Below are 27,337 nucleotides of genomic sequence, written 5' to 3' on the forward strand. Positions count from 1 at the left end.
ATTAAGTACGATTACGGAGTGTGAATGATCCTAATTTTTCACAGTGTGTACACCACTTCAAGAATTATGGCAAACAGAAGCAAACATGTGGAGTATTTCTTGTGTCAAGTGTCACTTCCTATTTCAGTTGCTCACGAAAAATGCAGTGTAATAACTGTGTTGGTATGTCGTGTCGTTAGCTTCCTTCCTATTAGCATAAATTTATACAGCTTCCATAAAACCTTCAGCTCATGTGACTTCTATGAAGTTTCTTGTACTAATGTCGTTCGTAGAATTATAGCCGTTCATTTTCCTATCTTAAAAATATAAGGCACTGAGCGTAAGCAAAACAAGCAATAGCAAGTAAATATACCAGTAGAGAACAGAATGTCAACAAGTGGATGCAGCACAATTTCTACAACGAGGCTTCGCCAAGCGAACAATCCGTAACACATACCACAGCGTAACCCAAACTCCATGTCCGTACACTGTACATCAGCATTGCTATATACCAAATTAAAGAGTAGTTGTGACGACAAACAGAAATGTATAAATATGCAATTCATACGCATAGCAGTAAACATATATCTTACGTAATAAACAGGTCATTAGCATCATATCAGCATAAGCAAATAAATGTTCATATGTAATCTTAATAAGTAAACATGAAGGCGGAAGCAGATAAATCACAAAGTATAAGTTACATACCTAACCACATCAGCACAATTAATCAGGTGACAATTATAATTTAAATAAATAAGCACAGCAGGCACATAATAAAAAAATATGACATCAGTGAAAAAGCAGTGCAGCCAAGCGACGCATAATATACACAAGTTACAACCCAGTTCATTAATAATCATTGTCAAAATCAGTTAACGTACGCAAGCACGTCACTTCACAAGTAAATTCATAGAACATGAAATTAGCACAAAGTATGAAGCACGTAATCGCGAGCAGCAAATTACGTCTAAAGTACGTACCTAAGTGGAAATATGTTACCTGAAAAATAAACTCAATTAATAGTTACCTTTTTAGTTTATTACTTTCTTCTTCGAAAGGACATTTTTCTTGAAATTTTCTCGAAAGCAAGTCGTCTTAACGTCGGACACGCACAGAATTTACCTGAAGTTCTTAAATATTTTACAAAACCGTATCCTGAAAAATACTGAATGTTAATAACATAATTGATCAAGTCATTATAGCTTTATACTGATTTTATTCGGAGAAAGACTGTGTATTTGTTTACGGCTGTCAGTACATTCGCACTGAGCGCTCGATCAGCTGTAGGCGCGTGACGTAGGAAGCAATTGTTTGCGGTCAACGACTGCCTTGTGCGGCGCGCAGACTTGACTGTTGCTTTGAGTATCTGCCGCCGCCGGAACACGGCGCGGTATCCTTGCATTCTCCGCATGTTTACATGTAGCTGTTAGTTTCTCAAAAGTATGTCATTCCACAAAAATTTTAACATTAGATATATGATGTATTCCCTTAGAGCGTCGTGATATCAGAGTTTCTACTTCGACAGTGTTATCATGAAGAATTTTGCGAATTCTATATGGACCATTATAAAGCAGAAAAAATTTGCGACACAAGCCTTTTCCTTTGTGAGACAAACGGTGAGACTTAATTAACACCTTTTGACCAACTGACAAGGTTTTTAAACGACCAGGACGCTTAGCTGATTTCTCTCTTCTAGCAGCCGCAGATGTAATATTTCGTAGAGCCAGGTTGACAACTTCAGAATGCCGCAGTTTCCGTGAAGGCGGAAAAGGAACGATTTCAGAAATGCGATTTGTCGGTGCTTTATTTTTTAATATCAGTATAGGTGGTAAAGAAGTTGAGTCATTAGGAAGTTCATTCAGAATGTTTTGAAAAATATAAAGATACTGATCCCAAGTTCTGTGATTCTGATGACAATAAAGACGACACAATTTATTGATTTCCTTCATCACTCTCTCTGAAGCGTTAGATTGAGGGTGAAAAAGTGAAATGAAAATTGGTTTAATCTTACAACGCCGTAGAGTACAAAGCCAAATTTTAGAACGAAACTGTGATCGATTATCTGATATAACCTTATCAACATGACCAACTTCTTTAAGGAAATGGTTAATGAAAGCATTAGATACTGAACGAGCTGTTGCTTTGCGTAACGGTGTAAAACACACATATTTTGATGTCAACTCCACTGCTACGAAAATGTACGCAAAACCATTAGTAGAACGAACCACTGGACCGAACAAATCAACTGCAGCCATGTCCTTTAATTTTGCTGGAATGATAGGAAACAACGGTGCTCTATCAGAAATTGTTGGCGGCTTAGCCTTTTGACATAATTTGCATTTGGCAAGAACAGATCGAATACGTTTTTCCATATTACTGAAGTAGCAATTTTCTCGCAATTTATGAAAGCATTTTCTGGGACCAAAGTGTGCATAACTGAAATGCGTATACCAAATCAGCTTATTAACCCACTAACCAAACAGAGTTGTCGACCGATTTTCGCTTAAAAAGAACTTTCCAGATAGATCGCAAAAACGAGGTGTGACCAAATTGTCCAATCTAACAAAGCGTTTAAGAAAATTACAGACACCAAGAAAACTACGAACATCACGTTTTGTGGTAGGAACAGCATAATTACGAATAGCGTCAAGTTTTTCTGGATAAAGAAGAATACCTTCTGTAGAGATAATGTGACCGAGAAATTTCACCTGTGAACGACCAAATTCAGATTTCTCCAAGTTCACAGTAATGCCAACTCTTGCAAAGATATGTAACAATGAATCCAAAATTTTGTTGTGCTCACTCCAAGAATGTTTAGCAATAAGAATGTCGTCAACATACGAAGTAATATTGTCACGAAGATAAACAGGTAAAATTTCGTTTAAACTACGAATGAATGCTGCTGAAGATACAGTAAGTCCAAACGGTAACAGTTACCAAAGGCTAAAAAGGCAGTATATTTTCTACAATCAGGGTGGAGTTCTATTTGCCAAAAACTTGCGCGCATATCAATCGTGGATAAAACTTTAATTCCATGAAAATGTTGAAGAAGCTCATCTAAATTTTGTGGGCGGTCAGTTTCAGGAATGATGATATTATTTATCTGTCTGGAATCCAGAACTAAACGAATTGACCCATCCTTTTTAAGAACAACGTGTAATGGGCTAGTATAAGGACTGACTGCAGGCTCAATAATGCCCTGATCTAACATGTACTGAAGTTCATTCTTAACCTTGTCTCTGTAAGCCAAAGGAATAGCGTACGTTTACCCGCGAAATGGTGTGTGTTCTTTTACTTTAAATAAATATTGTAAGCCTTGTATAGTTCCCGTGTGATGACTAAACACTGTAGCATGTGAAGTCAAAATTTGGTGCAACTCTTCTCTTGCAACGTCATCTGGCACTTCAGTTTTCTTAACCTTTTCATTAATTAGTTCTTCGCTATTAATTATATCATCCATCGCGTCTCTGTATCTATTGTCATTGTCATGAATAAACACATTGTCGTCATAATGCTCAACGAAAACATCAGAAGTAAGAAACCTTAAACATTTTGTATCTGACTCAGATCTTGTTAAACACTCGAAAAATTTCAAACATTTCGGCATTTCGGCAACAGTCAAATTTACACTTCCTTCTTTAAAGTTCAAAATTGCCTTTTGTGCGTTAAGAAACTCCATACCTAATATAATTTGTGTACTGAGTAATGGAACAATAATAAAATTAGCAGAAAATCCGTATCCTTGACAATTGAAATTTAGGTTGGTCTGTTGTTTAACTTCTACACCTTTTCCAGAAATCGCTCCTCGAATTGTAGTTTTAGAAATAGGTAACACAGGACAGGCAATAGTCCTTTCACATATACGAAAAACTGATTCACTAATGACGTTCAATGGGCTCCCAGAATCTAAAACTGCAGTGAACTTATTCTTACCCACACATACTTCAATAACAGGATGTAAAAATGCGTCTACATTATTTTCCTTTTCGTCTAACAAAATGTCTCTCATGTCTTCCAGGCGTACGTAGTGTAAAGCCGTAGTGTCATTACTTTCTGAACCGTCTATATTGCTGCCAGAAGCCGAAGCTGCAAGTCATTGTCGATTGTTTGCGTCACGTTTCTGAGTATTCGCGTCATTCCGCGGATCCATTTCTACGATTTGCACTTGTCTCTCTGAAGTTCTGTCACGTGGAGGATGCCAATTAGGTCCCTCCTGTCTGTTAGATACAAATTCTTGGTTGTGTCTGTTATTAAAATTTCTGTTTTCCTGTCCGTCTGCATAACTACTTCTTGTGTAATTTCGACTGTCACTTCTGAAATTATTGTTGTATCTACTACCCTGATTATTTCTGTAGTAAGAATTTCTATTACTGTATGAATAATTTCTGTCTTGGTGATACCGATTACTGTTTCCGTATGATTGATCATTCCGGTACGAATTACCGTTATTATAATTGTCTGTGTAATTTCTGTTAGAACGTCTGTTATTGTCATAAGGCTGGTATCGATTGTCCTGTCTGTTACGTCTGTCATTCTCAAAGTTACCCATATAACGCCCGCTCCGATCACTATCTCTTTTCTCTGAAAATCTATTGTAAATACTGTTACTGAAAAAGTTACAAGAAGTCCCGTCGTCGTTGTCATACTCAAAAGTCTCAATGTCGTCTTTACATCGTCCGGCTAAAGCAATTTGTCTTATGGATTGTGGCAGCTTGGTTAAACAAATGCGAATTAATTCAGTCGCGCTGTAAGAGTTGGAAAGGAACTGATTCTTTCGAATCATGTCTTCAAAATATTCTGCCGGCGTGCGGAACTCAGACTGTTTGAAATTACGCTGCATAATCAGACTATGTTTGAATCTATCTTGCGTGTTTTCGGACCAATTTGCCGATAGAAATGCATGATAAAAATCATTCAGATTATTACAATCTCTAATGAGTGCGCGCATCCGCGTCGCCGGTTCGTTTTCTAAATATCCACACATAAATTCCAGTTTGTGACTTAGTGGCCAATTTGGTGGGAGTGCGTACATAAATTGATCTAACCATGAACATGGATGTATGTCATTCTTAGAATTGCGTAAGATCTTAAATTTCCGAACAGTCAAAAAGTGTTTATAATCAAAGTTTTCGCCTCGTGGCGACAAAGACCTACCGCGTCTGTCCCAGTCCGAATGTCGATTATTGTCAAGTTCGCGCGCCTGGCGCTCTCTTGTTGCATTCCGTAAAGGAAACAAATTATTTTCTTCAAAGCCCTCTGCTATCTGTGATTCTAGATTTCTTCTGCTGTCTTTTCCTACGATTTCGCCTTCAATTTGTTTGACTTGCTTTTTTAATGCCTCAAATTCCCTTTTCACGCGTTCATTAAATTTTCCCTGATTTTCAACATGCTTATTTATATTCTGGTACTCTTCGGTTTCTGCAAATGGTAATGGAGCTGTATCATCAGAATCTCTGTCCCCATTTAAACTAAGACTTGTCAGTTTATCTGAAATCTCCTCAACTCTTTCCGATGAGTCACCTATTTGTTCTTTCTGTTTATTTACGTCTTCCGTAAGTGTCGCGACTCGGGTTTCAGTATTGTCACATTTAGTAGTTAACTGTTCACACTGTTGCGTTAAGTTATTTATTCCGTCATTTGGTACGGATTCCTCGATTCTTTCCAATATTTCTTCCTTATCTTTTGCACGTTGTAAATTTAACTCTGAAAATTTTTGTACTTTCACGCGATCTCTTTCTTCCTGTTCTCTATCCTGTTCCTTTTGTCTAATTTCTACTACAATTAATCTATTATTGTGAGAATTCAAAATCGGTTGTACTTCTTCTCTAATTTCTTTCTTTAATTCATCTTTCATGTTTTTGAAACATGTCCCTATTCGTGAATCTAACCGTGTTTCCATTGTTTTTAATTCAGATCCTAACTGTGATCCCAGTGAGTCTAACCGTGTTTCCATTGTTCCCATATCAGTTTCGAACCGTGTTGCCAAAGTTCCTATCTCTGTTTTAATTGTTCCTATCTCTGTTTTAAATTCAGATCGAAACTGCTCCATTGTTCCCCTATCTGTTTTTAATTCAGATCGTAACTGCTCCATTGTTCCCCTATCTGTTTTTAATTCAGATCGTAACTGTGATCTCAAATTTAATATTGCACTCATCAACTGCTCCGTATGAACTAGTTCAAAATTTCTTTCGCCCCTAACATTTCCCACAAAACCAGCTTCCTTCGTCATAGCTGTAAGGCCATCTGTGTTCAATACTATTACAGAATCTTCTGTTGTTAATCTCGTATTCTGTGAATATTCTGATTGAGAAAAATTTTGAAATGGTTCCGGACTATTTTCCCGACTTATTACTTTGTTTTCCACTTCATTATTCCTCATACTGTTGTCCTGTGTTGGCGAGTTCGCCATGTCAACAATTTCGTCATTCTCACTATTCATCATTTTCGCCTTTTTCATCGATCGCGTAATCATTTACAAAACATAAAAAATTCGTCACTGTACGAAAATTACACACAATGACTCCTTATCTCCAACAATACCATTCACTCGAAATGTTTCCCTCAAACACGATTAATGAACAATTGAAATAATTGCACTAAATCGTCAAACGCGTATACAAGGCAATAAAAATTAAATTTTGAAAAATACTATTAGAAGAATGCCAATTACCAAATCTACACATGCAAAATAGACTACAATTACTAAACTACAAATTACTACTACAATACTACTGTCTACTATTTTTACAATCACAAGATTTCCAAGGGACGATCCTGGCAGGGTCGCCACGTGCATGGGGGCTTAATTAAATAATAAAATGCAAATATTTTTTTTATTTTCTGTCGATGTATGTCCGATTACGCAAGTCTCGTAAAGGGCTGGCCCTGACTAGTTTTTGTACGCAATCTGACTGCATGGAACAACAACAAAGAATGAAATGAAAATTTTCGTTAACACAGTTAATTAATTAAGTCCCCAGCAACTATAAAATCTACGAAGCCAACAAAGCACAAGTGTAGCTGTTCTGTGTGTGGTAGTATGACTCAACGCACATCTGGCACGGTTCTTCTTCAACAAGACAAGAATTTTTAAATACCAATTATACTGACGTGATAAAAGAAAATTAGAAATACTATAATTGCGTAAGGAAAGCAGAATTACACTCTAATACCAGAATACAAGCCAGATGCTTTGTTGACTGAACCTGTAATGATGCATTATTTGAGATACAGAAATATTAAAAAGAAAAAACAGGGAATTTGTTACCTTCATATATATTGACGAAAAGCACTCAGATCATTACAATACCTCCATTGGAACAACATCTGCTATCTCTCCCATCAAACCACTGCATAAAACATGGAACAACACTCTCTACTATCACATCTCACTCCGACTTCACGACAAGCAGTGTTCACCACAACTTCTCGGCAAGAACTGCCTGCCGCTACTTCTCAATAATCACTGCCAGTGGAGGCGGCGGAACAATACTCTCTGGCGCGATCTCTGGTGCTGTGGCTCAGTGTAGCCACCTTTCAAGCCTTCAGTGTACATTTTCCATTTATCCGCTGTCTCCTCTGCATTTAACAGTGTAATTCCCATTACACTCGTAATGTTACCACGATTGCTTTTACCACCATTGCTTTTAATTTCACCGAAGGTTATTTGGAGATTTTTATATGCTGACTCATTCTTTTTCGGTTTCTTCATATTTTCATTCCGTCTTAGCTTTCATGCACGTCCTATTCATTTCATTCCTCAATGACTGGTATTTCTGTATTCCCGAGTTTTACTGAACATTTTTGTACTTCTGTCTTTCATCGATCAACTGAAGTGTTTTTTCTCTTACCCATGGTTTCTTCGCAGTTACCTTCTTTGTACCTATTTTTTCATTCCAACTTCTGTGACTTCAGTGACTGCACTTTCTAGAGATGTCTGTTCCTCTTCTACTGTACTGCTTACTGAGCTATATCTTACTGCTGTATCGATAGTCTTAGAGAACTTCAAGTGTGTCCCGTCATCCCTTACAACTTCCGTACCCCATCTATTTGCTTATTGATGCGACTAATCTCTTAAATTTCAGGCTACTCTTCATCACTACTACATTGAGATCTGAGTGCATATCTGCTCCTGGGAACGTCTTACAATCCAGTATCTGATTTCGGAATCTCTGTCTGACCATGATGTAATCTAACTGAAATCATTCCGTATCACCCGGTATTTTCCAAGTATACCTCCTCCTCTTGAGATTCTTGAAGAAAGTGTTCACTATTACTTGCTGAAATTTATTACAGAACTCAATTAGTCTTTCTCCTCTCTCATTCCTTGCCCCAAGCCCATATTCTTCTGTAACCTTTTGTTCTACTCTATCGCTTACAGCTGTACTCCAGTACCTCATGTCAGATTTTCATCTCCCTTTCCGTATTGGAGTACCCTTTCAGTATCCTCATATACTTTCCTTATCTCTTCATCTTCAACTTGCGACTTCGACTTGTGTCTGGACTATCGTTGATGGTATTGGTTTCCTGCCAATTCTAATGTGAGCACCGATTACACCTTTTTCTGCTACTTGCGGGCTTTCAAAAAAACAAATGTGGCCCTCAACTACGTACCCTCAGACTCGAAGTTGAAATATTAAAAGTTTTGTCTGGTTTCGTTGTCTAGGGGCTGGGATACGTTGTTGCCGCATTACAAGCCAAATGCTGCCGAGTCTACAGTATACAACATGAATATACACATGAAGGTTCCTATCATTCGGCAATTGCGAGTTTTGAATGTAACATAGAAATTTATAAATGAAAGATTGCAATTAAATAAAATCTACAGGTGCTATTTTTAACGACTTTAAATGGCGAGTACGATAGCAGTAGTACCTTTAACAATGCCGTTTATTAATGCAAAATACTTATTGGTGATGATGGTCCAGCAGTAAATAAAATATAAGTTGATATCAGGGAAACAATAGATTCCTACTTCACGTAATTACATTCATGCTCATAAGTTAAGGATAATGCTGATACATGGTGAAACAACGCTCTGGTGGGCGGTTTGCGGATGTAGATCACCTCGGGGTATGACCATGCGGAGCATTTGACCTGCGGTCGTCGCACGGTGGTGCTGGCAGCAGTCCACATACGCAGAGGTATGTTGGTGCAAGTCACAGTACGGTGCAGCGAGTAAGTGTGCAGACATTTTCAGACGTGCTAATGGTGACTGTGTGTTGAAAATGGCTCAAAGAACACATATTGATGACGTTATGAGGGGTAGAATACTGGGGTTACTGGAGGTTGGTCAAAAACAGCAGGTCGTAGCACGGGTCCTCAGTGTGCCACAAAATGTGATCTCAGGATTATGGCAACGATTCCAGCAGACAGAAAACGTGTCCAGTACGGGACGTCCACAGTGTACAACACCACAAGAAAACCGCTATCTCACCATCAGTGCCCACAGACAGCCGCGGAGTACTGCAGGTAGCCTTGCTAGGGACTTTACCGCAGCCACTGGAACAACTGTCTCCGGACACACAGTCTACAGACGACTGAACAGACGTGGTTATTCGCCCGGAGACCTTAATGTTCTTGAAAGAGACCTGTATGGAGGTCCTTGTTTGATGGTGTAGGGTGGGATTATGATTGGTGCGCGTACACCCCTCCATGTCTTTGATAGAGGAAATGTAACAGGTCAGGTTTATCGGGACTTCATTTTGCACCAGTATGTCCACCTTTTCAGGGGTGCAGTAAACCCCACCTTCCTCCTGATGGATGATAATGCACTCATCGTGGAGGAGTACCTTGAAACAGAAGATATCAGGCGAACTGAGTGGCCTGCCAGTTCTCCAGACTTAAATTCCATCGAGCACGTCTGGGATGCTCTCGGTCGACGTATAGCTGCACGTCTTCACACCCCTCGGACACGTCAGGAACTCCGACAGGCACTGGTGCAAGAATGGGAGGCTACACCCCAGCAGCTGCTCGGCCACCTGATCCAGAGTATGCCAACCCACTGTACGGTCTGTGTACATGTGCTTGGTGATCATATCCCATACTAATGTCGGGGTATATGCGCAGGATACGGTGGCGTTTTGTAGTACACGTGTTTCGGGACGGTTTTCTCAACTTATCACCAATACCGTGGACTTACAGATCTGTGTCGTGTGTGCCTATGTGCCTATGCTATTAGCGCCTGTATTGTGTAGTGCCACGTTATGTGGCACCATATTCTGCAATTATCCTTAATTTATGAGCATGAATATACTTATTAACAACTGTTGATTATATGCTATTGTTGTTTCAAGTATACCGTGTTAAATAAAGGATTATCAACCACTGTAAGGCAACAAATGACTTTCCATAAACTCAGCGTCCACCTTGTTGTCGTATCCTGGGACATCCACTAAGACTGAGAAGTGTCAAGGGAAAAAAAGCTCAGCAAGTCGTGTCGGGTAGTAAGAGCAGTAGCAGATCGCTTGCTATCTGCGACAAATGATGCAAGAAATAGGTAATTTAGTAGTGGGTATCATGCAGGCCGATACCTTTGACATTGTGAACTGTTGTTACTCGGCGGCTGCAGCTGAGCTCGTGCCTTGTCTTCTCGGCCAGATCAGCGTACGTGTAACAGTTGAGTTCGTCATCGGTGAATGTCCGGTAGGTCACATACCGGATGCAGTGGGTAGGGTAGTGTTGGCGGTTTGTTTGTGCGTTAGTGTGCGAATTTATCGGCTTTCGTGCTGTTGCCCGTTGGTCGGCTGTGATAGCCACTGGCATGTCCAGTCAGTGTTGCTGATGTTATCTCCCAATAGGTGGTTAGGCTCTCGCTAGCTGTGTATTTGGTTGCTTATGCTTCCACCTATGGCTGTGATCATAGTTCCCCAGAGTAGGGATGAAAGAACTGATCGAGTGTCTCGAGTTCTTGTATCGGCGCGGGGCGAGTTTTTTTTAATACTTCCTTAACGGTTACAAGGCGGCATTCATCGTCAGGATCCGCAGTGGCCGGCCGCTGTGGCCGAGCGGTTCTAGGCGCTTCAGTCCGGAATCCCGCTGCTGCTACGGTCGCAGGTTCGAATCCTGCCTTGGGCATGGATGTGTGTGATGTCCTTAGGTTAGTTAGGTTTAAGTAGTTCCAAGTCGAGGGGACTGATGACCTCAGATGTTAAGTACCATAGTGCTTAGAGCCATTTGAACCATTTTTGATCCGCGGTGCGAGTGTAGCGTGGAGCGTTGCTAATGATCCTTAGCACTTCGTTCTGCATGACTTTCAGGCGGCACAGGTGTGTAGGAGCTCATATCCCTAGACGGGAGCTGCGTACGTCATCAGAGGCCTGATCATTCTCATGTATATGGACCTAGATACCCTCCTATTTAGTATACTTTCCCTGTTGAGCATAGGGTAGAGTTGTTTGAGCTTCACGTGCGCTCTGTTGGCAACGTATTCTATGTGGACCTCCTATGTAAGTTTCCGTTCCAGCCAAACAACAAGGTATCTAACGTCCTCTCTGAAACGGATTGGGCGTGCATGTAGTGTTACCTGTCTACGAGGTTGATGTTTGCGCTGTAGTTTCAGTCTGCATATGAACAGAACTGCTTCGCACTTGTCGACGTTTGCTTAATGCACCATCATTCGAACCAAGGCTAGGCACTTATGAGTGCTGTCTGTATTCGTGAATTAATGGATGGCTCGATTATTCATGTAGATGGCTAATATCGTATTTTGTGTTGCTGTGATATCATTAACGTAGAGGCTGAACAAGATGGGCCCCGGTATGCTTTCCTGGACTGCTCTAGCTTGAATACCGTGTTGTGTCGACTCTTTGCCCTGCACGTCAGTAAGCAAACATCTTTTGCTGATATATGAGGGTATAAGACGTTCAAGCCCATCGGCGAAACCAGCTACGCTTAGTTTGCATATGAAGCCGTTACCAGAGACGGTCGAAAGCTCTTTCGGCGTCCAGGAACACAGCCCCTGTGGCTGTTTTCGTATTATAGCCATGTGTTATATGTTCACCTAAGCGAAGGAGTTGAGTTGTTGACTCCTAAAGCCAAATTGCTCCGGCCTTAGGGTGTTGCTGGCGGTGCAGTGCCTAGTGATGAGTTTTAGTATTACCTACTTGATAATCTTGCTGAACGAGCACAGCGGACTGTATCCTGCGTGGTTCCGTGTCCTGCAGTTTTCTTCCGTATGAAGTACTAGGGAGGCATGTGATCTGAGTCCAGATCGTTTTTACCGTACGTTTGGTGAGCTTGTAATGCCGGGTTCCTCTTCATCTCCTCCTCCAACGTGACGTCTGGCCTGAGTCGGGCCTGTGACTGTTGACTGGAGTCGCTCTCGCGGCCGCAAATTTTATGTACTTGGTGCGCCATCGTCCAAGGGCTTTTACGTGGTCATTTCCGGTGCGGTTCTCCGCTTGCTATATGCAGCACTTTTTCGATGCAACATGGGAACCCAGGATCCTTTCACCTCGACGCTTTCTTCTTTCTTGCTGGAGCTATTGTCATGTTTGTGTATTCTTATAGCTTCTCTGAATATTTGGGTGTGATAGCTCTTCTCTACAGTGAGAACTTCCGTGTTGGGGAATTTCACTATGTGGCCAATCTCACACAGTGTGTGCTACGCCTCGCCCGATTTCTCCACCTGCCCCAACCTGCAATGTCGCTTATATTCGGTGATCCTGGTGTTGATACAATAACTTTCTTAAACAAACACGTATAAGAATAAGTTTTATCAACATACATTTCAGTTCTCCAATTCATCTCTTTGGTCTATTCTAATACAATAAGGTAAGAGTACTTAACTTCTATGGCGACAATGAAAACTTTATCTATACTTTTTGACCCGTCATACACTTTCGGCACATATTTGATTATACTAGCGGACAGTGGATTGACAAGAAGCCGAGGAACCGAATCCTGGAAGAGGAAACGAAATTCTACTTACAAGTCAGTCTGCAGGTGAGCAGAGAGTCTGAACAACACTTAGAGACGAGCAAAGAAATAAACGCAAAAGGCGACCAGTCCGAACGACTGAATACTAACACATGGAAACAGATGATGATGATGATGATGATGTTTGGTTTGTGGGGCGCTCAACTGCGTGGTTATCAGCGCCCGTACAATTATCCAATCTTTGCTCAGTCCAATTTCGCCACTTTCCTGGATGATGATGAAATGATGAGGACAACACAAACACCCAGTCATCTCGAGGCAGGTGAAAATCCCTGACCCCGCCGGGAATCGAACCCGGGACCCCGTGCTCGGGAAGCGAGAACGCTACCGCGAGACCACGAGCGGCGGACACATGGAAACAGAGCACATGGTGAGGCGGAGGCCATCGCCGCCGACAGGTAAACACCTGTGCCACTGATAATGTCCATACAATGCCTCGCATAAACCGACCAGGACAGCGTTCCGTACTACTCTGCCATGAGACGCACACACTCATTTGTTTACGTATAGATGACTGCTGGCGGGGATACTGAACCCTTATTTGTTTATTTTGATTATGTATACAATGATGTGACAAATTATGGGATAGCAGCAGGCACATGCACAGATGGCGGTAGTATCACGTGCAAAAGGTATAAAAGGGCAATCCTTGGCGGAGCTGTCATTTGCACGCAGGTGATTCCTGTGAAAAGGTTTCCAATGTGATTATGGAATTAACAAACTCTGAACGCTGATTGGTACCTAACGCATTGCACATTCAACTTCGGAAATCGTTAGGAAATTCAATATTCCTAGATACACTGTCAAAAGTGTGCTGAGAACAACCAAATTTCAGGCATTAACTCTCACCACGGAGAACGTAGTGGACGTCGGATTTCACGTAACGACCGGCAGCAGCGGCATGGTGTTGTCAGTTCTAACAGACAGGAAACACTGTGTGAAATAACAGCAGAAATCAATGTGGGGCGAAATTTGCCATCAATAGCCCTGTGGCAGGTTTCGGGTGCAGCGCAGACCACACGAAGCCATGGACCCAGGTTGTCAACAATGCACTGTGTAACCTGATGGGGGCTCCATGGTAAGGGCTGTGTTTACATAGAATGTGCAGCGTCCTCTGGTCAGATTGACCCGATCATTGGCTGAAAATTGTTATGTTCGGCTACTTGGAGACCATTTGCAGCCGTTCCTGGGTTTCACGTTCTCAAACAAAGGTGGAATTCTTATGGGTGACAACGCGCCCTGTCACCAGGCCACAACTGATAGCGACTAGTTAGTATAATATTCTGGACAATTTGAGTGAATCATTTGACCACCCATATCGCCCGACATGAATTCCATAGAACATTTTTGGGCTATAAACTAGAGGTCAGTTCGTGTACGAAATCCTGCACCAGCAACACTTTCGCCATTACGGACGGCTGTAGAAGCAGCATTCCTCAGTATTTCTGCAGGGGACTTCCAATGTCTTGTTGAGTCCATGACACGTTGAGTTGTTGTGCTACGCTGATCAAAAGGTCTGACACGATATTACGAGGTACCCCACGACTTTAATCATATCAGTGTAAATATTAACGTCTATTCCGTCAATGTTTTAAACCACTAGGAATTTGCTACTTCACCTCATTCATCGCCGAGAACAGGCACCTGCAGTTAACATTATCTCTAATATGTTAAATGACAAATATTTGTGCAACAAGTTTACGCTGCAACGTGAACTGTCAGCAATTTGACCACGATCTACTACAAAGGATTGCGTAATTAGTCCATCTGCAATCCTTACTATATCTCTAAGATATTTCACCTTGGATTGCGTAACTAGCCGAGCTGTAATTCTTATTATATCTCAAAGACAAGCGTAAAGCTGAAATACTAAACACCTTTTTCCAAAGCTGTTTCACAGAGGAAGACCGCACTGCAGTTCCTTCTCTAAATCCTCGCACAATCGAAAAAATGGCTGACATCGAAATAAGTGTCCAAGGAATAGAAAAGCAACTGAAATCACTCAACAGAGGAAAGTCCACTGGACCTGACGGGATACCAATTCGATTCTACACAGAGTACGCGAAAGAAGTTGCCCCCCTTCTAACAGCCGTGTACCGCAAGTCTCTAGAGGAACGGAAGGTTCCAAATGATTGGAAAAGAGCACAGGTAGTCCCAGTCTTCAAGAAGGGTCGTCGAGCAGATGCGCAAAACTATAGACCTATATCTCTGACGTCGATCTGTTGTAGAATTTTAGAACATGTTTTTTGCTCGAGTATCATGTCGTTTTTGGAAACTCAGAATCTACTATGTAGGAATCAACATGGATTCCGGAAACAGCGATCGTGTGAGACCCAACTCGCTCTATTTGTTCATGAGACCCAGAAAATATTAGATACAGGCTCCCAGGTAGATGATATTTTTCTTGACCTCCGGAAGGCGTTCGATACAGTTCCGCACTGTCGCCTGATAAACAAAGTAAGAGCCTACGGAATATCAGACCAGCTGTGTGGCTGGATTGAAGAGTTTTTAGCAAACAGAACACAGCATGTTGTTCTCAACGGAGAGACGTCTACAGACGTTAAAGTAACCTCTGGCGTGCCACAGGGGAGTGTTATGGGACCATTGCTTTTCACAATATATATAAATGACCTAGTAGATAGTGTCGGAAGTTCCATGCGGCTTTTCGCGGATGATGCTGTAGTATACAGAGAAGTTGCAGCATTAGAAAATTGTAGCGAAATGCAGGAAGATCTGCAGCGGATAGGCACTTGGTGCAGGGAGTGGCAACTGACCCTTAACATAGACAAATGTAATGTATTGAGAATACATAGAAAGAAGGATCCTTTATTGTATGATTATATGATAGCGGAACAAACACTGGCAGCAGTTACTTCTGTAAAATATCTGGGAGTATGCGTGCGGAACGATTTGAAGTGGAATGATCATATAAAATTAATTGTTGGTAAGGCGGGTACCAGGTTGAGATTCATTGGGAGAGTCCTTAGAAAATGTAGTCCATCAACAAAGGAGGTGGCTTACAAAACACTCGTTCGACCGATACTTGAGTATTGCTCATCAGTGTGGGATCCGTACCAGATCGGGTTGACGGAAGAGATGGAGAAGATCCAAAGAAGAGCGGCGCGTTTCGTCACAGGGTTATTTGGTAACCGTGATAGCGTTACGGAGATGTTTAACAAACTCCAGTGGCAACTTATACCTCCCGAGGAGATCACGAATGTAAAATTAGAGAGATTAGAACGCGCACAGAGGCTTTCAGACAGTCGTTCTTCCCGCGAACCATACGCGACTGGAACAGGAAAGGGAGGTAATGACAGTGGCACGTAAAGTGGCCTCCGCCACACACCCTTGGGTGGCTTGCGGAGTATAAATGTAGAAAAAAAAAAAGACAGTATAACTTGTATCAAATGTTCAGCTCATTTTATTTGTTGGCGAATGTAAAATGAAAACAAATTTTCTAAATGACAAACGTCATTTTAAAGTAAAGGGCGTTTATTGAACTTTGATGTGAAAAAGTACTTGTCTATTTACATAATTAACAATTATCCTAGAGTTCTTGTTTTTCTACGTTTCTCTGAGGCACCCTACTGAGTGGAAGCGATCTCCAGAATTCCATTCGCTCTTCGAGTAGCCCCTTCTTCGCTTCCAGCTTCTCGCCTATTTCCAAGTACTCTGGTTCAGTGTCTGAAGTCACTCTCGGCCAATGTGTCAGCTCGTCGTTCGGTGTTGGGTTTCTGCAAAATACGTAAGAAAACCCAAACAATTATTTTGCTAATTCGGCAAATTGAAAGACTGAACTATATTTTAGATAACCACGTCGAAATAAATTTGTAAATAACCAAATTTTTTGAACTTTTGAAAATGTGAATCAAAATTTGAAACTGAAAAGAGAGAATAGTCCTACAGGGCAGAGCGAAAATGATTACAACAGAGGAAATAATACCTGAACAAATGCTGTGAGTCTCTTTACATACACAATAATAAATGTCATTTTTATTCGTCGCCACCTTTTGGCGTGTCAGTGTCGATAATCAGAAGAATCGAGAAGACTTGTGTTCTAATTTTTGTTGCTAAAGGGGTGCTTGATTTCCAGTTTTATCATAATCAAATATCACATGTACATGCTTTGAATTTTTGAACAAATGCTGCAGTTAATAAGGTCGAATAAAATCAATTAATATCGCTTAAAAGCTATGTTTCTGCACAGATTGCTGGAATTGTCTGTAACAGTAATATCTGTTAAATTTTTCGGCAAAGGCGTGTACAGTAACAATTCATTGCTTCTTCAGCAGTACAGGTTGAATCTGAAACGTAGAAATGTCTGGAAGATGGCAATGAAAACTATCTTTCAAAGACTTCCCAATATGTTTCGGCTGAAGCCCTGCTGGCGTCAAATATTTCATAATTAAATCATATGCAACACACTAGTCGTATGGAACTGTCAGACGTATTTCGCCTTTGATGTATTAAACTCATCTTCAATGGATTTTTCTAGAGTAATATCTTGTTTTGTTCTTGCATTTGTTAATTTTGGATTTGAAACAATTAACACCCATGTATTAAACATAAACAATAAACACTCAAATCCTTATAAACACACACACACACACACACACACACACACACACACACACACACGAACACAAACACTGACAGGGAGAAATAATAAATAGAAAGGAGTAGAAGAAAGCTTGGCTTCTATACACAAACAAGATCACAGATGCCAAGTGAATAAATAATAATTCTTCCAGGAAAACTCACCATACTTGTCGTGTTCAGGCTCACGTACCAGTTAGATAACCAATGAAGTGATCCACATCGTACAGCAGACGCAAAACTAAGTGTCAAAATCGAAAATTTGTGTGAATATACGAGGGTTGGAACTTAACTAGTGGCAACTATTAATTCACAACCGATACAAAAGAGCTACATGTTTGCACCTGTTATTGTCCTTCAAAGTAGTCACCAGCGTTGTGTAGAACCCGTTGCCAGCGATGTGGAAGGCGTAGTATACCGTTAGCAGAGCCTGTTCTGTTGATAGTGCGAATGGAGTGGTCTACTGCCTGTCGAAACTCCGGAAAAGTTCTGAATCGAAGGCCACGAAGTGGTTCTTTCATCTTTTGAATCAAATCAAAGACACAAGGATTTAAGTCCGGGGAGTATGGTGGATGGTACAGTACTTCCCAGTCCCATCGACCGAACTGAACAGCCACAGCTTGCGCTGTATACGCCTCCGCATTGTCGTGCAAAATGACGGGTGGGTTGCCCAAAAGGTGTCGCTGATCCTTTCGCAACGCTGGTCCTAGGTGATGCTCCAAAAACGAACAGTAATGCTGTGCATTGATGGTCTGCCGTGGAGAAACGTAATACGTTAGGATAACACCATCACTGTCGCACACGAGAATCACAGTAACTTCAGACCGCTCCATTCGCATCATCAACAGAACAGGCTCTGCTAACGGTATACTACGCCTTCCACATCGCTGGCAACGGGTTCTACACAACACTGGTCAGTACTTTGAAGGACAGTAACAGGTGTAAACATGTAACTCTTTTGTATCGGGCCGGCCGGTGTGGTCGTGCGGTTAAAGGCGCTTCAGTCTGGAACCGCGCGACCGCTACGGTCGCAGGTTCGAATCCTGCCTCGGGCATGGATGTGTGTGATGTCCTTAGGTTAGTTAGGTTTAATTAGTTCTAAGTTCTAGGCGACTGATGACCTCAGAAGTTAAGTCGCATAGTGCTCAGAGCCATTTGAACCATTTTTTTTTTTTTGTATCGGATATGAATAAATAGTTGCCACTATTTAAGTTCCAACCCCCGTATTTTGAAATTTCTTAAGCGAAGTGGAAATGAGTGCCTTAATGACGTGAGGGAAAACACAGAAACTGACAGGACGGATAAGAAACAACAGTAAGAAACCTTTTATTTATGTAAAAATTAAGGCGTAAACTGTTTCAAATCCATTTTATATATATATATATATATATAAGAAGAATGTTGTATATTGTTCGAGAAAAATCTACTGAAGAGGCCTGTAATATAAAGGGCTAAGCGCATCTGGAAATTGGATAATACTAATGCAGCAAGGAAAAGGCTTTCTATTTTCGAATGACTTGTAGTCTGCTTTTTGTGCATTAGTTTTGTGCAGAGAATATCTGTACGCAGACTAGATTTATAAAGTTGATGGAACAGAATAGAAGAAAATAAAATGTACTGCAGATTGTATCGAGTATTTACATCTCACTGATTACTTACATAGGAAAGAGTAAAGATTTCCTTGTATGAATTCCTAAAAGTGAGGCTCCAACAGCTGTGATTAAGAAACAGGGCCGTGGCATTTCGCGCACATCGTATTTATCCTAAGTATGCGAAAAAGTAATTAATAAATTAACTGTACTTTATATTGAAAATCTACACTTCTCAGTGAGTCATGGAAATAAAACTAGCAATAATTCAGCCGAACAGCATCAACTAAAATACATAACTAATATGGTTCCAGAAAATGTAATATCCCTCGCCAGGCTGAAGATTCATATGAAGATTGGCTGCTTAGACTGCTTCTCAATATCACGGATCATTTGACTGGTTCACATAAGAAATATTCAACTTACTTTGAGGTCAGGTAGCCAAGAAATCGCTAATCACAGTAAAATGAGCCTATGTCCATTGCTTGCTGTATGTGTGATCAAAAGAAAAAAAAATTCTGGGTGCAGTTTAACGATACAACTGAAAACCTATACATTAGACCCTACAACATAAATTTTTCGAAACATCTATGGCACAAAATGTTTCAGAGGCTGCACTAACCCTTCAAAACGAAATGACTAATAAATATGAGTTTTAGTTTATGCTTACTTAGTACCTCAGGGAGAAATCTCTCACGATATGTTTGTGAGTAACTACTTAAATTCACAGCTTCAGTCAGATTTTATCAAAAATGTTGACTTCTAAACTGTTGCGCTTCTTAAAATTACTAGCGAAAGTTTCCACAAATGTTTATAATGCTGATGAAGAACTCTCGGTTTTGTAGCTGGATGGTAGCAATGAAATTTCGAGACGTACGTATGAATGTCACCTCAGTTATAAGGGTCGGTGTACTGTGATCCTTAGAGATGCAGGACCACAAAGCATGGAGCACGGTGACGGGGGTCCATCTAGGCATTAATGAGACAGCACTAGCGAATTATGCATTAGCTTTGGTTTTACAATTGAATCATCTTCTCCATGGTACCAGCAGGAGGACGGCGGACGCAGCACGCAGGAGTGGAATCCGCTGACGCGTCCAGCTGAGCAGCCGCTGGAGGGCGTCGGCGAAGTCACGGCACCTAACGCAGCAAGAGTGGCGCCGTGCAGGGCAGCCAGTCCGGCTGATGGAGGACGCTGCTTCTCCAGCGATGACGCCCAGAAGGTCGAAGAGGCCTTTTACCATCTTACACTCATCGACATCGAAGGGAGTACCCCAATAAACTTCCAGAAGCTCTGCACAGGACGCCGATGGTGGTGCAGAGCTACGTCATGGGTTCTCCACCAGAGGAAGGCCGTGGATGTCAGTGTCTGCTCACAGATGCAAGTCAGGGGCAGCATCAGCTAGAGGGCCTCCCCTGCACAGTGTGATAGCGTGCCAAGCACCATCAGTGAGCCGGTGGTAGAAGGCTCCAGGTCTTCACATCAGTGGAAGAGAGGTCGGCACCTCACAACAGCAAACCTGACTGGCTGCAGTGTCAAAGGTAATAGTAATCTGGAGAATGGTAGTCAGCATGTTACAGGTCCTCCCACTAATCTGGTTCTCTACAAATCGAATATACACTCCTGGAAATGGAAAAAAGAACACATTGACACCGGTGTGTCAGACCCACCATACTTGCTCCGGACACTGCGAGACGGCTGTACAAGCAATGATCACACGCACGGCACAGCGGACACACCAGGAACCGCCGTGTTGGCCGTCGAATGGCGCTAGCTGCGCAGCATTTGTGCACCGCCGCCGTCAGTGTCAGCCAGTTTGCCGTGGCATACGGAGCTCCATCGCAGTCTTTAACACTGGTAGCATGCCGCGACAGCGTGGACGTGAACCGTATGTGCAGTTGACGGACTTTGAGCGAGGGCGTATAGTGGGCATGCGGGAGGCCGGGTGGACGTACCGCCGAATTGCTCAACACGTGGGGCGTGAGGTCTCCACAGTACATCGATGTTGTCGCCAGTGGTCGGCGGAAGGTGCACGTGCCCGTCGACCTGGGACCGGACCGCAGCGACGCACGGATGCACGCCAAGACCGTAGGATCCTACGCAGTGCCGTAGGGGACCGCACCGCCACTTCCCAGCAAATTAGGGACACTGTTGCTCCTGGGGTATCGGCGAGGACCATTCGCAACCGTCTCCATGAAGCTGGGCTACGGTCCCACACACCGTTAGGCCGTCTTCCGCTCACGCCCCAACATCGTGCAGCCCGCCTCTAGTGGTGTCGCGACAGGCGTGAATGGAGGGACGAATGGAGACGTGTCGTCTTCAGCGATGAGAGTCGCTTCTGCCTTGGTGCCAATGATAGTCGTATGCGTGTTTGGCGCCGTGCAGGTGAGCGCCACAATCAGGACTGCATACGACCGAGGCACACAGGGCCAACACCCGGCATCATGGTGTGGGGGGCGATCTCCTACACTGGCCGTACACCACTGGTGATCGTCGAGGGGACACTGAATACTGCACGGTACATCCAAACCGTCATCGAACCCATCGTTCTACCATTCCTAGACCGGCAAGGTAACTTGCTGTTCCAACAGGACAATGCACGTCCGCATGTATCCCGTGCCACCCAACGTGCTCTAGAAGGTGTAAGTCAACTACCCTGGCCAGCAAGATCTCCGGATTTGTCCCCCATTGAGCATGTTTGGGACTGGATGAAGCGTCGTCTCACGCGGTCTGCACGTCCAGCACGAACGCTGGTCCAACTGAGGCGCCAGGTGGAAATGGCATGGCAAGCCATTCCACAGGACTACATCCAGCATCTCTACGATCGTCTCCATGGGAGAATAGCAGCCTGCATTGCTGCGAAAGGTGGATATACACTATACTAGTGCCGACATTGTGCATGCTCTGTTGCCTGTGTCTATGTGCCTGTGGTTCTGTCAGTGTGATCATGTGATGTATCTGACCCCAGGAATGTGTCAATAAAGTTTCCCCTTCCTGGGACAATGAATTCACGGTGTTCTTATTTCAATTTCCAGGAGTGTAGAATAGCTTGGGAACCTGAGTATTTAAAGTAGTCTGCCAAAAGAAATGACTTTATGCCTTGGGGATAAAGACTGAATGTGGCCTGGTTTCCTGGGTTCATCAGCAGTCTTCACCACACCTCGGTTGTGGCTTTCAGCTCTTCGGCTTGGTACTTTCTGCAATGTCAGGGGCCTCAAAGGTATTGTTGTCTATGATTTACACGTTATTATGCCACCTTGCAGTGGTGTCAGAATTATATTACGTTCCCTTCACATTGAGGTCATATTGCTGAACTGGTAGTTCAGATGTTTCGCTCGTGCAATGTGTGGCTATGGCCTCAGTTGTGTGTCACAATACTGCAGTATCGGCTCTCCTGACAGATTGCCATTCTGCTTGCAACACTGCGCTTGAGTCTGCGTCAGCTTGGCTCAGTGCTTCAAACAATTTAACATTCACCTGGTATATCTTTCTGGGTGCTACATCATTATCCTTGCAGGGGTTGTCTCTATGTAACAACATTTCATCACTGCCACACTGCTGTAGCCCCAGGAGCTTTGCAGCAGCGGTATATACCGGGGTAGTCTACATTTACATTCGTTTGTGACCACTAATGCTGCCGGCCGGGGTGGCCGAGCGGTTCTAGGCGCTACAGTCTCGAACCGCGCGACCGCTACGGTCGTAGGTTCGAATCCTGCCTCGGGGTGGATGTGTGTCATGTCCTTAGATTAGTTAGGTTTAAGTAGTTCTAAGTTCTAGGGACTGATGACCTCAGAAGTTAAGTCCCATAGTGCTCAAAGCCATCTGAACCATTTTGAACCACTTATGCTACTTGAAGCTTCTTTTCTTAGTTATTGCTTGGATTTCTAATGACAGGCTTCCAACCGAAAACAAAATGAATCCCAGTTATCGTATGCTACAACTCATTCCAGGAAGAAATACTATCTTTTTGCTGTTGCAGAAAGATTCCAAGGTAAAGCAAGAACAGTAACCCAATATCATTTTTATAGAATATTTCGTCGGTACTTGGACGAACACAGACATATTAAAAACTTAAGTACACAGTTTTTATGTTTCACAAAAAAGTATTATTATGCAAGATCAGTACCGTGTGCTTCAGCTTTTTGTCTGATATATCATTAAAAACAACAGGTGCGTTCGGCTTATAACTAGAAGTGAGGCCAAATCGGAACTGACATTAGACATTAATTCTGTCAGTTAACAGAACTCTTGCAGGGTAGTTGTAAGACGTAAGACACACAATGAAACCATACAGTAGTTATATGTCTGAATATGGCAGCACTGATTTCGGAAATTTTATTCGTGCTATTGAGTGCCGATATTCAAATCTGTCTGATACACTAGGTTTTATAGATATGAGAGTGCTGCATGCCTAGTGCAACGAGAAATTATATTCAAATGTTTTTCATGGTCGAAGGAAGTCGCGTTTTCGTGCTGGCGATATTCCTTAATTGAGGTTCTTTTATTCACATTAGTGGACGTAAAGGACGTACTGCTAGCCATTTAACATGTTTTAGACATAAAGCTACAGATCAAACAGTTGGTGTAGTCTTGAAATGCTTCCCATTCTACTGTAGCTTAAATAATGTTTATTTGAGGCATCTAGCAAAACGATGTAATTGTCATCATTGACAGTCAGAAAATTTGAAGACCAAAATATGAGTTTATTTCTAGGATCCAGCAGTCTTCCTTCGACAAAAATCGTCTCCGTACTAAATAAAGGTATTGCTTTAATTTCTACAAAACATAGCTGACGGACTTTGTTTTTTACTGCAAATGAAATGTTGACTACAGAGTAAAGCGTGCTGATTGGATCGGTAAAAAAGGGAATTATCTTAATATACAGGATTATAAGAACGCATTCAAATTGAAGATGAGTTATTTAGTGCAACATGTGCTATGATATCAATAACGCACTAAGATTATCACAACCAAAAAATACTCATTGTATTTCATTTATATTGAAATTATTTAACAGCGTATTTCAAAAGTACTTTGACAGCTTTTTAGTTCTTTCAGAGGAATATTCACTAAACATTTGTATCCATGACTTTGCTATGACGGACAAGCAACCAATATTTAAATTTACAATTAAACGAGTAACATAAATAAATACTGAAAACTTTGTATTTGCTGATGTTTTCCTAACATAAATGACTATACGTATTATTGTGACCAGCATGGATGACATTTTCTTTTCTCTGGATGAGATTTCGCAAACTAACATTGGACGTTTGGGATTCACACCGAGACACTTGTAATACAGTCTCTCGCTGAAGCTCGTGAAAATGATTAGGTGGCTAGCAAAAACATTGAGCAGAAAAATGGAATAGTTAAGTTTTGTAGCGCTTACCTAGCATCAGCACTTCACTGCGCTCTCCAGACACTTTAAATAAGGAACCCTTGTGTCATGCTTTTTGCACATATGTACTGGCCACACAAAAATCGTATGCTGGACAGAAATTGCTGAGAGCTCCCGTTTTAAAACCATTCTCAAGCTCCATATTGAAGTGGCGATCACTAGGAAGCAGAACGTCCATCTTGCTACACTGTTGCTCATTAAAACGGCATCATCATGAAGGGAGGCCAATAATGAAAATGTACTTACGTGTGTATACAGTATAGAACGAAGAATCCATACGTATTATAAAAATGGATTTATGTACAAGTGTATGTTCCACATCTCCTGAACCACTATACCGATTTCAACCTAACTTGGTTCAAATGTTCCCTGTTGTCAGGCAACAATCGCTGTGGGGCTAAGAATCACCTACCTATCAAAGTTGACGTGATATGAAGTCGTAAACAGTGAGATGTGTGAAATACTGCCTAATCAAGCATGACGTTATTACTTTGTGATAACTCTGTACGCAATAAATTTTGCAGACAATATCCACAAATGCCGCTAAACGTACCTATTATTGTTGTTGTAGTCTTTAGTCAGGAGACTAGTTTGATGCAGCTCTCCATGATGCTTTATCCTGTGCGAGCCTCTTCATTTCCGAATAAATATTGCAACCTAGATCCTTCAGAATCTGCTTAGTGTATTCATCTCGTGGTCTCCCTCTACGATTCCCCCCCCCCCCTCCCGCCGTTCCCTCTGATACTAAATTGGTGACCCCCTGATGTCTCAGAATGTGACCTATCAACAGATCCCTTCTTTTGGTCAAGATGTGTCACAAATTTCTTATCTCTACAATTCTATTCAGTAAATTCTCATTAGTAACCTGATCTACCCATCAAATTTTCAATATTCTCATGTAGCACTACACCTCAAGAGCTTCTATTCTCTTTTCGTCTAAACCGTTTATCGTCCATGTTTCACATCCGTGCATGGCTATACTCCATACAAATAGTTTCAGAAACGACTTTCTAACACTTAAATCTTCATTCGATGTAAACAAATTTCTCTGCTTCATAAATTCTTTTCTTGCCATTGCCAGTTTACATTTTATATCCTCTCTATTTTGGACATAATAAGTTATTTTGCTGCCAAAATAACAAAACTCATCTACTGCTTTTAAGTGTCTCGTTTCCTAATCTAATTCCCTTAGCATCACCTGATTTTATTCGGCTACATTCCATTCTCGCTCTTTTACTTTTGTTGATGTTCATCTTACACCCTTCTTTCAAGACAGTGTCCATTCCGTTTAACTGCTCTGCCAAGTTCTTTGCTGTCTCTGACAGAATTACAATGTCACTGGCAAACTTCAAAGTTTTTATTTCTTTCACCTGAACTACAAAATTATATCATGATACCACTCATAGTTCATAGATATGACGTCATAAACACGGAGATGCTTGGAAAACTGTCGCATTATGCACGACATTTAAATTTACAATCACTACTTTTAAGTTTACGAGTGTTACTTCGTTCCTTCTAATTCTATTGGCAAAACATTTTGCAGGCAGTATCAACATGTGCCGCTGAATGAGATCCTTGTGTGACACATAGAACAGGAGACATGACGTCCTAAGAAATGAGACAAGTGAAAAACTGCCGCGTCAGGCTCGACATTTAAAATTATTACGTATTTGCTACTAACTTACCCGCAACATATTTTGCTGAGAGTAGCCACATATGCCGCAGAATGTACCTACATAAATACATCATTGTACAACCCATCAAAAGATATGACATTACAAACACTGAGATACATCAAAAAATTGACGCATCATGCATGAGGTTTTAGTATACACTACTGGCCATTAAAATTGCTACACCACGAAGATGACGTGGTACAGACGCGAAATTTAACCGAGAGGAAGAAGATGCTGTGATATGCAAATAATTAGCTTTTCATAGCATACACACAATGTTGGCGCGGGTGGCGACACGTACAACATGCTGACATGAGGAAAGTTTCCAACCGATTTCTCATACACAAACAGCAGTTGACCGGCGTTGTCTGGTGAAACGTTGTTGTGATGCCTCGTGTAAGGTAGAAATGCGTACCATTACGTTTCCGACTTTGATAAAGGTCGGATTGTAGCCTAAAGCGATTGCGGTTTATCGTATCGCGACATTGCTGCTCGCGTTGGTCGAGATCCAATGACTGTTAGCAGAGTATGGAATCGGTGGGTTCAGGACGGTAATACAGAACGCCGTGCTGGATCCCAACGGCCTCGTATCACTAGCAGTCGAGATGACAGGCATCTTATCCGCATGGCTGTAACGGATCGTGCAGCCACGTCTCGATCCCTGTGTCAACAGATGGGGACGTTTGCAAGACAACAACCACATGCACGAACAGTTCGACGACGTCTGCAGCAGCATGGACTATCAGCTCGGAGACCATGGCTGCGGTTGCCCTTGTCGCTGCATCACAGACAGGAGCGCCTGCGGTGGTGTACTCAACGACAAACGTGGGTGCACGAATGGCAAAAAGTGATTTTTTCGGATGAATCCAGGTTCTGTTTACAGCATCAGGATGGTCGCATCCGTGTTTGGCGACATCGTGGTGAACGCACATTGGAAGCGTGTATTCGTCATCGCCATACTGGCGTATCACCCGGCATGATGGTATGGGGTGCCATTGGTTACACGTCTCGGTCACCTCTTGTTCACATTGACGGCACTTTGAACAGTGGACGTTACATTTCAGATGTGTTACGACCCGTGGTTCTACTCTTCATTCGATCCCTGCGAAACCCTACATTTCAGCAGGATAATGCACGACCGCGTGTTGCA

At 42.1% G+C, this 27,337-nt stretch overlaps 1 protein-coding gene across 2 annotated transcripts in view; it reads right to left on the bottom strand.

The window, feature by feature from the left end:
• Positions 1–27,337, bottom strand: part of LOC126174799 (juvenile hormone esterase-like) — a 257,536-nt gene that overhangs the window by 110,062 nt on the left and 120,137 nt on the right. The window contains exon 10 of one of the 2 annotated variants that reach the window (XM_049921170.1): positions 16,396–16,655. The exons of the other annotated variant lie outside the window; for it this stretch is intronic. Coding sequence (XP_049777127.1) covers positions 16,469–16,655 — 187 coding nt within the window. The 3' untranslated portion in view covers positions 16,396–16,468. Of the gene's footprint in view, positions 1–16,395; positions 16,656–27,337 lie in introns of those variants that run through there. 2 annotated transcript variants of the gene reach the window in all.

The sequence above is a fragment of the Schistocerca cancellata genome, chromosome 3, assembly GCF_023864275.1.
Source record: "Schistocerca cancellata isolate TAMUIC-IGC-003103 chromosome 3, iqSchCanc2.1, whole genome shotgun sequence".
NCBI lineage: Eukaryota > Metazoa > Arthropoda > Insecta > Orthoptera > Acrididae > Schistocerca > Schistocerca cancellata.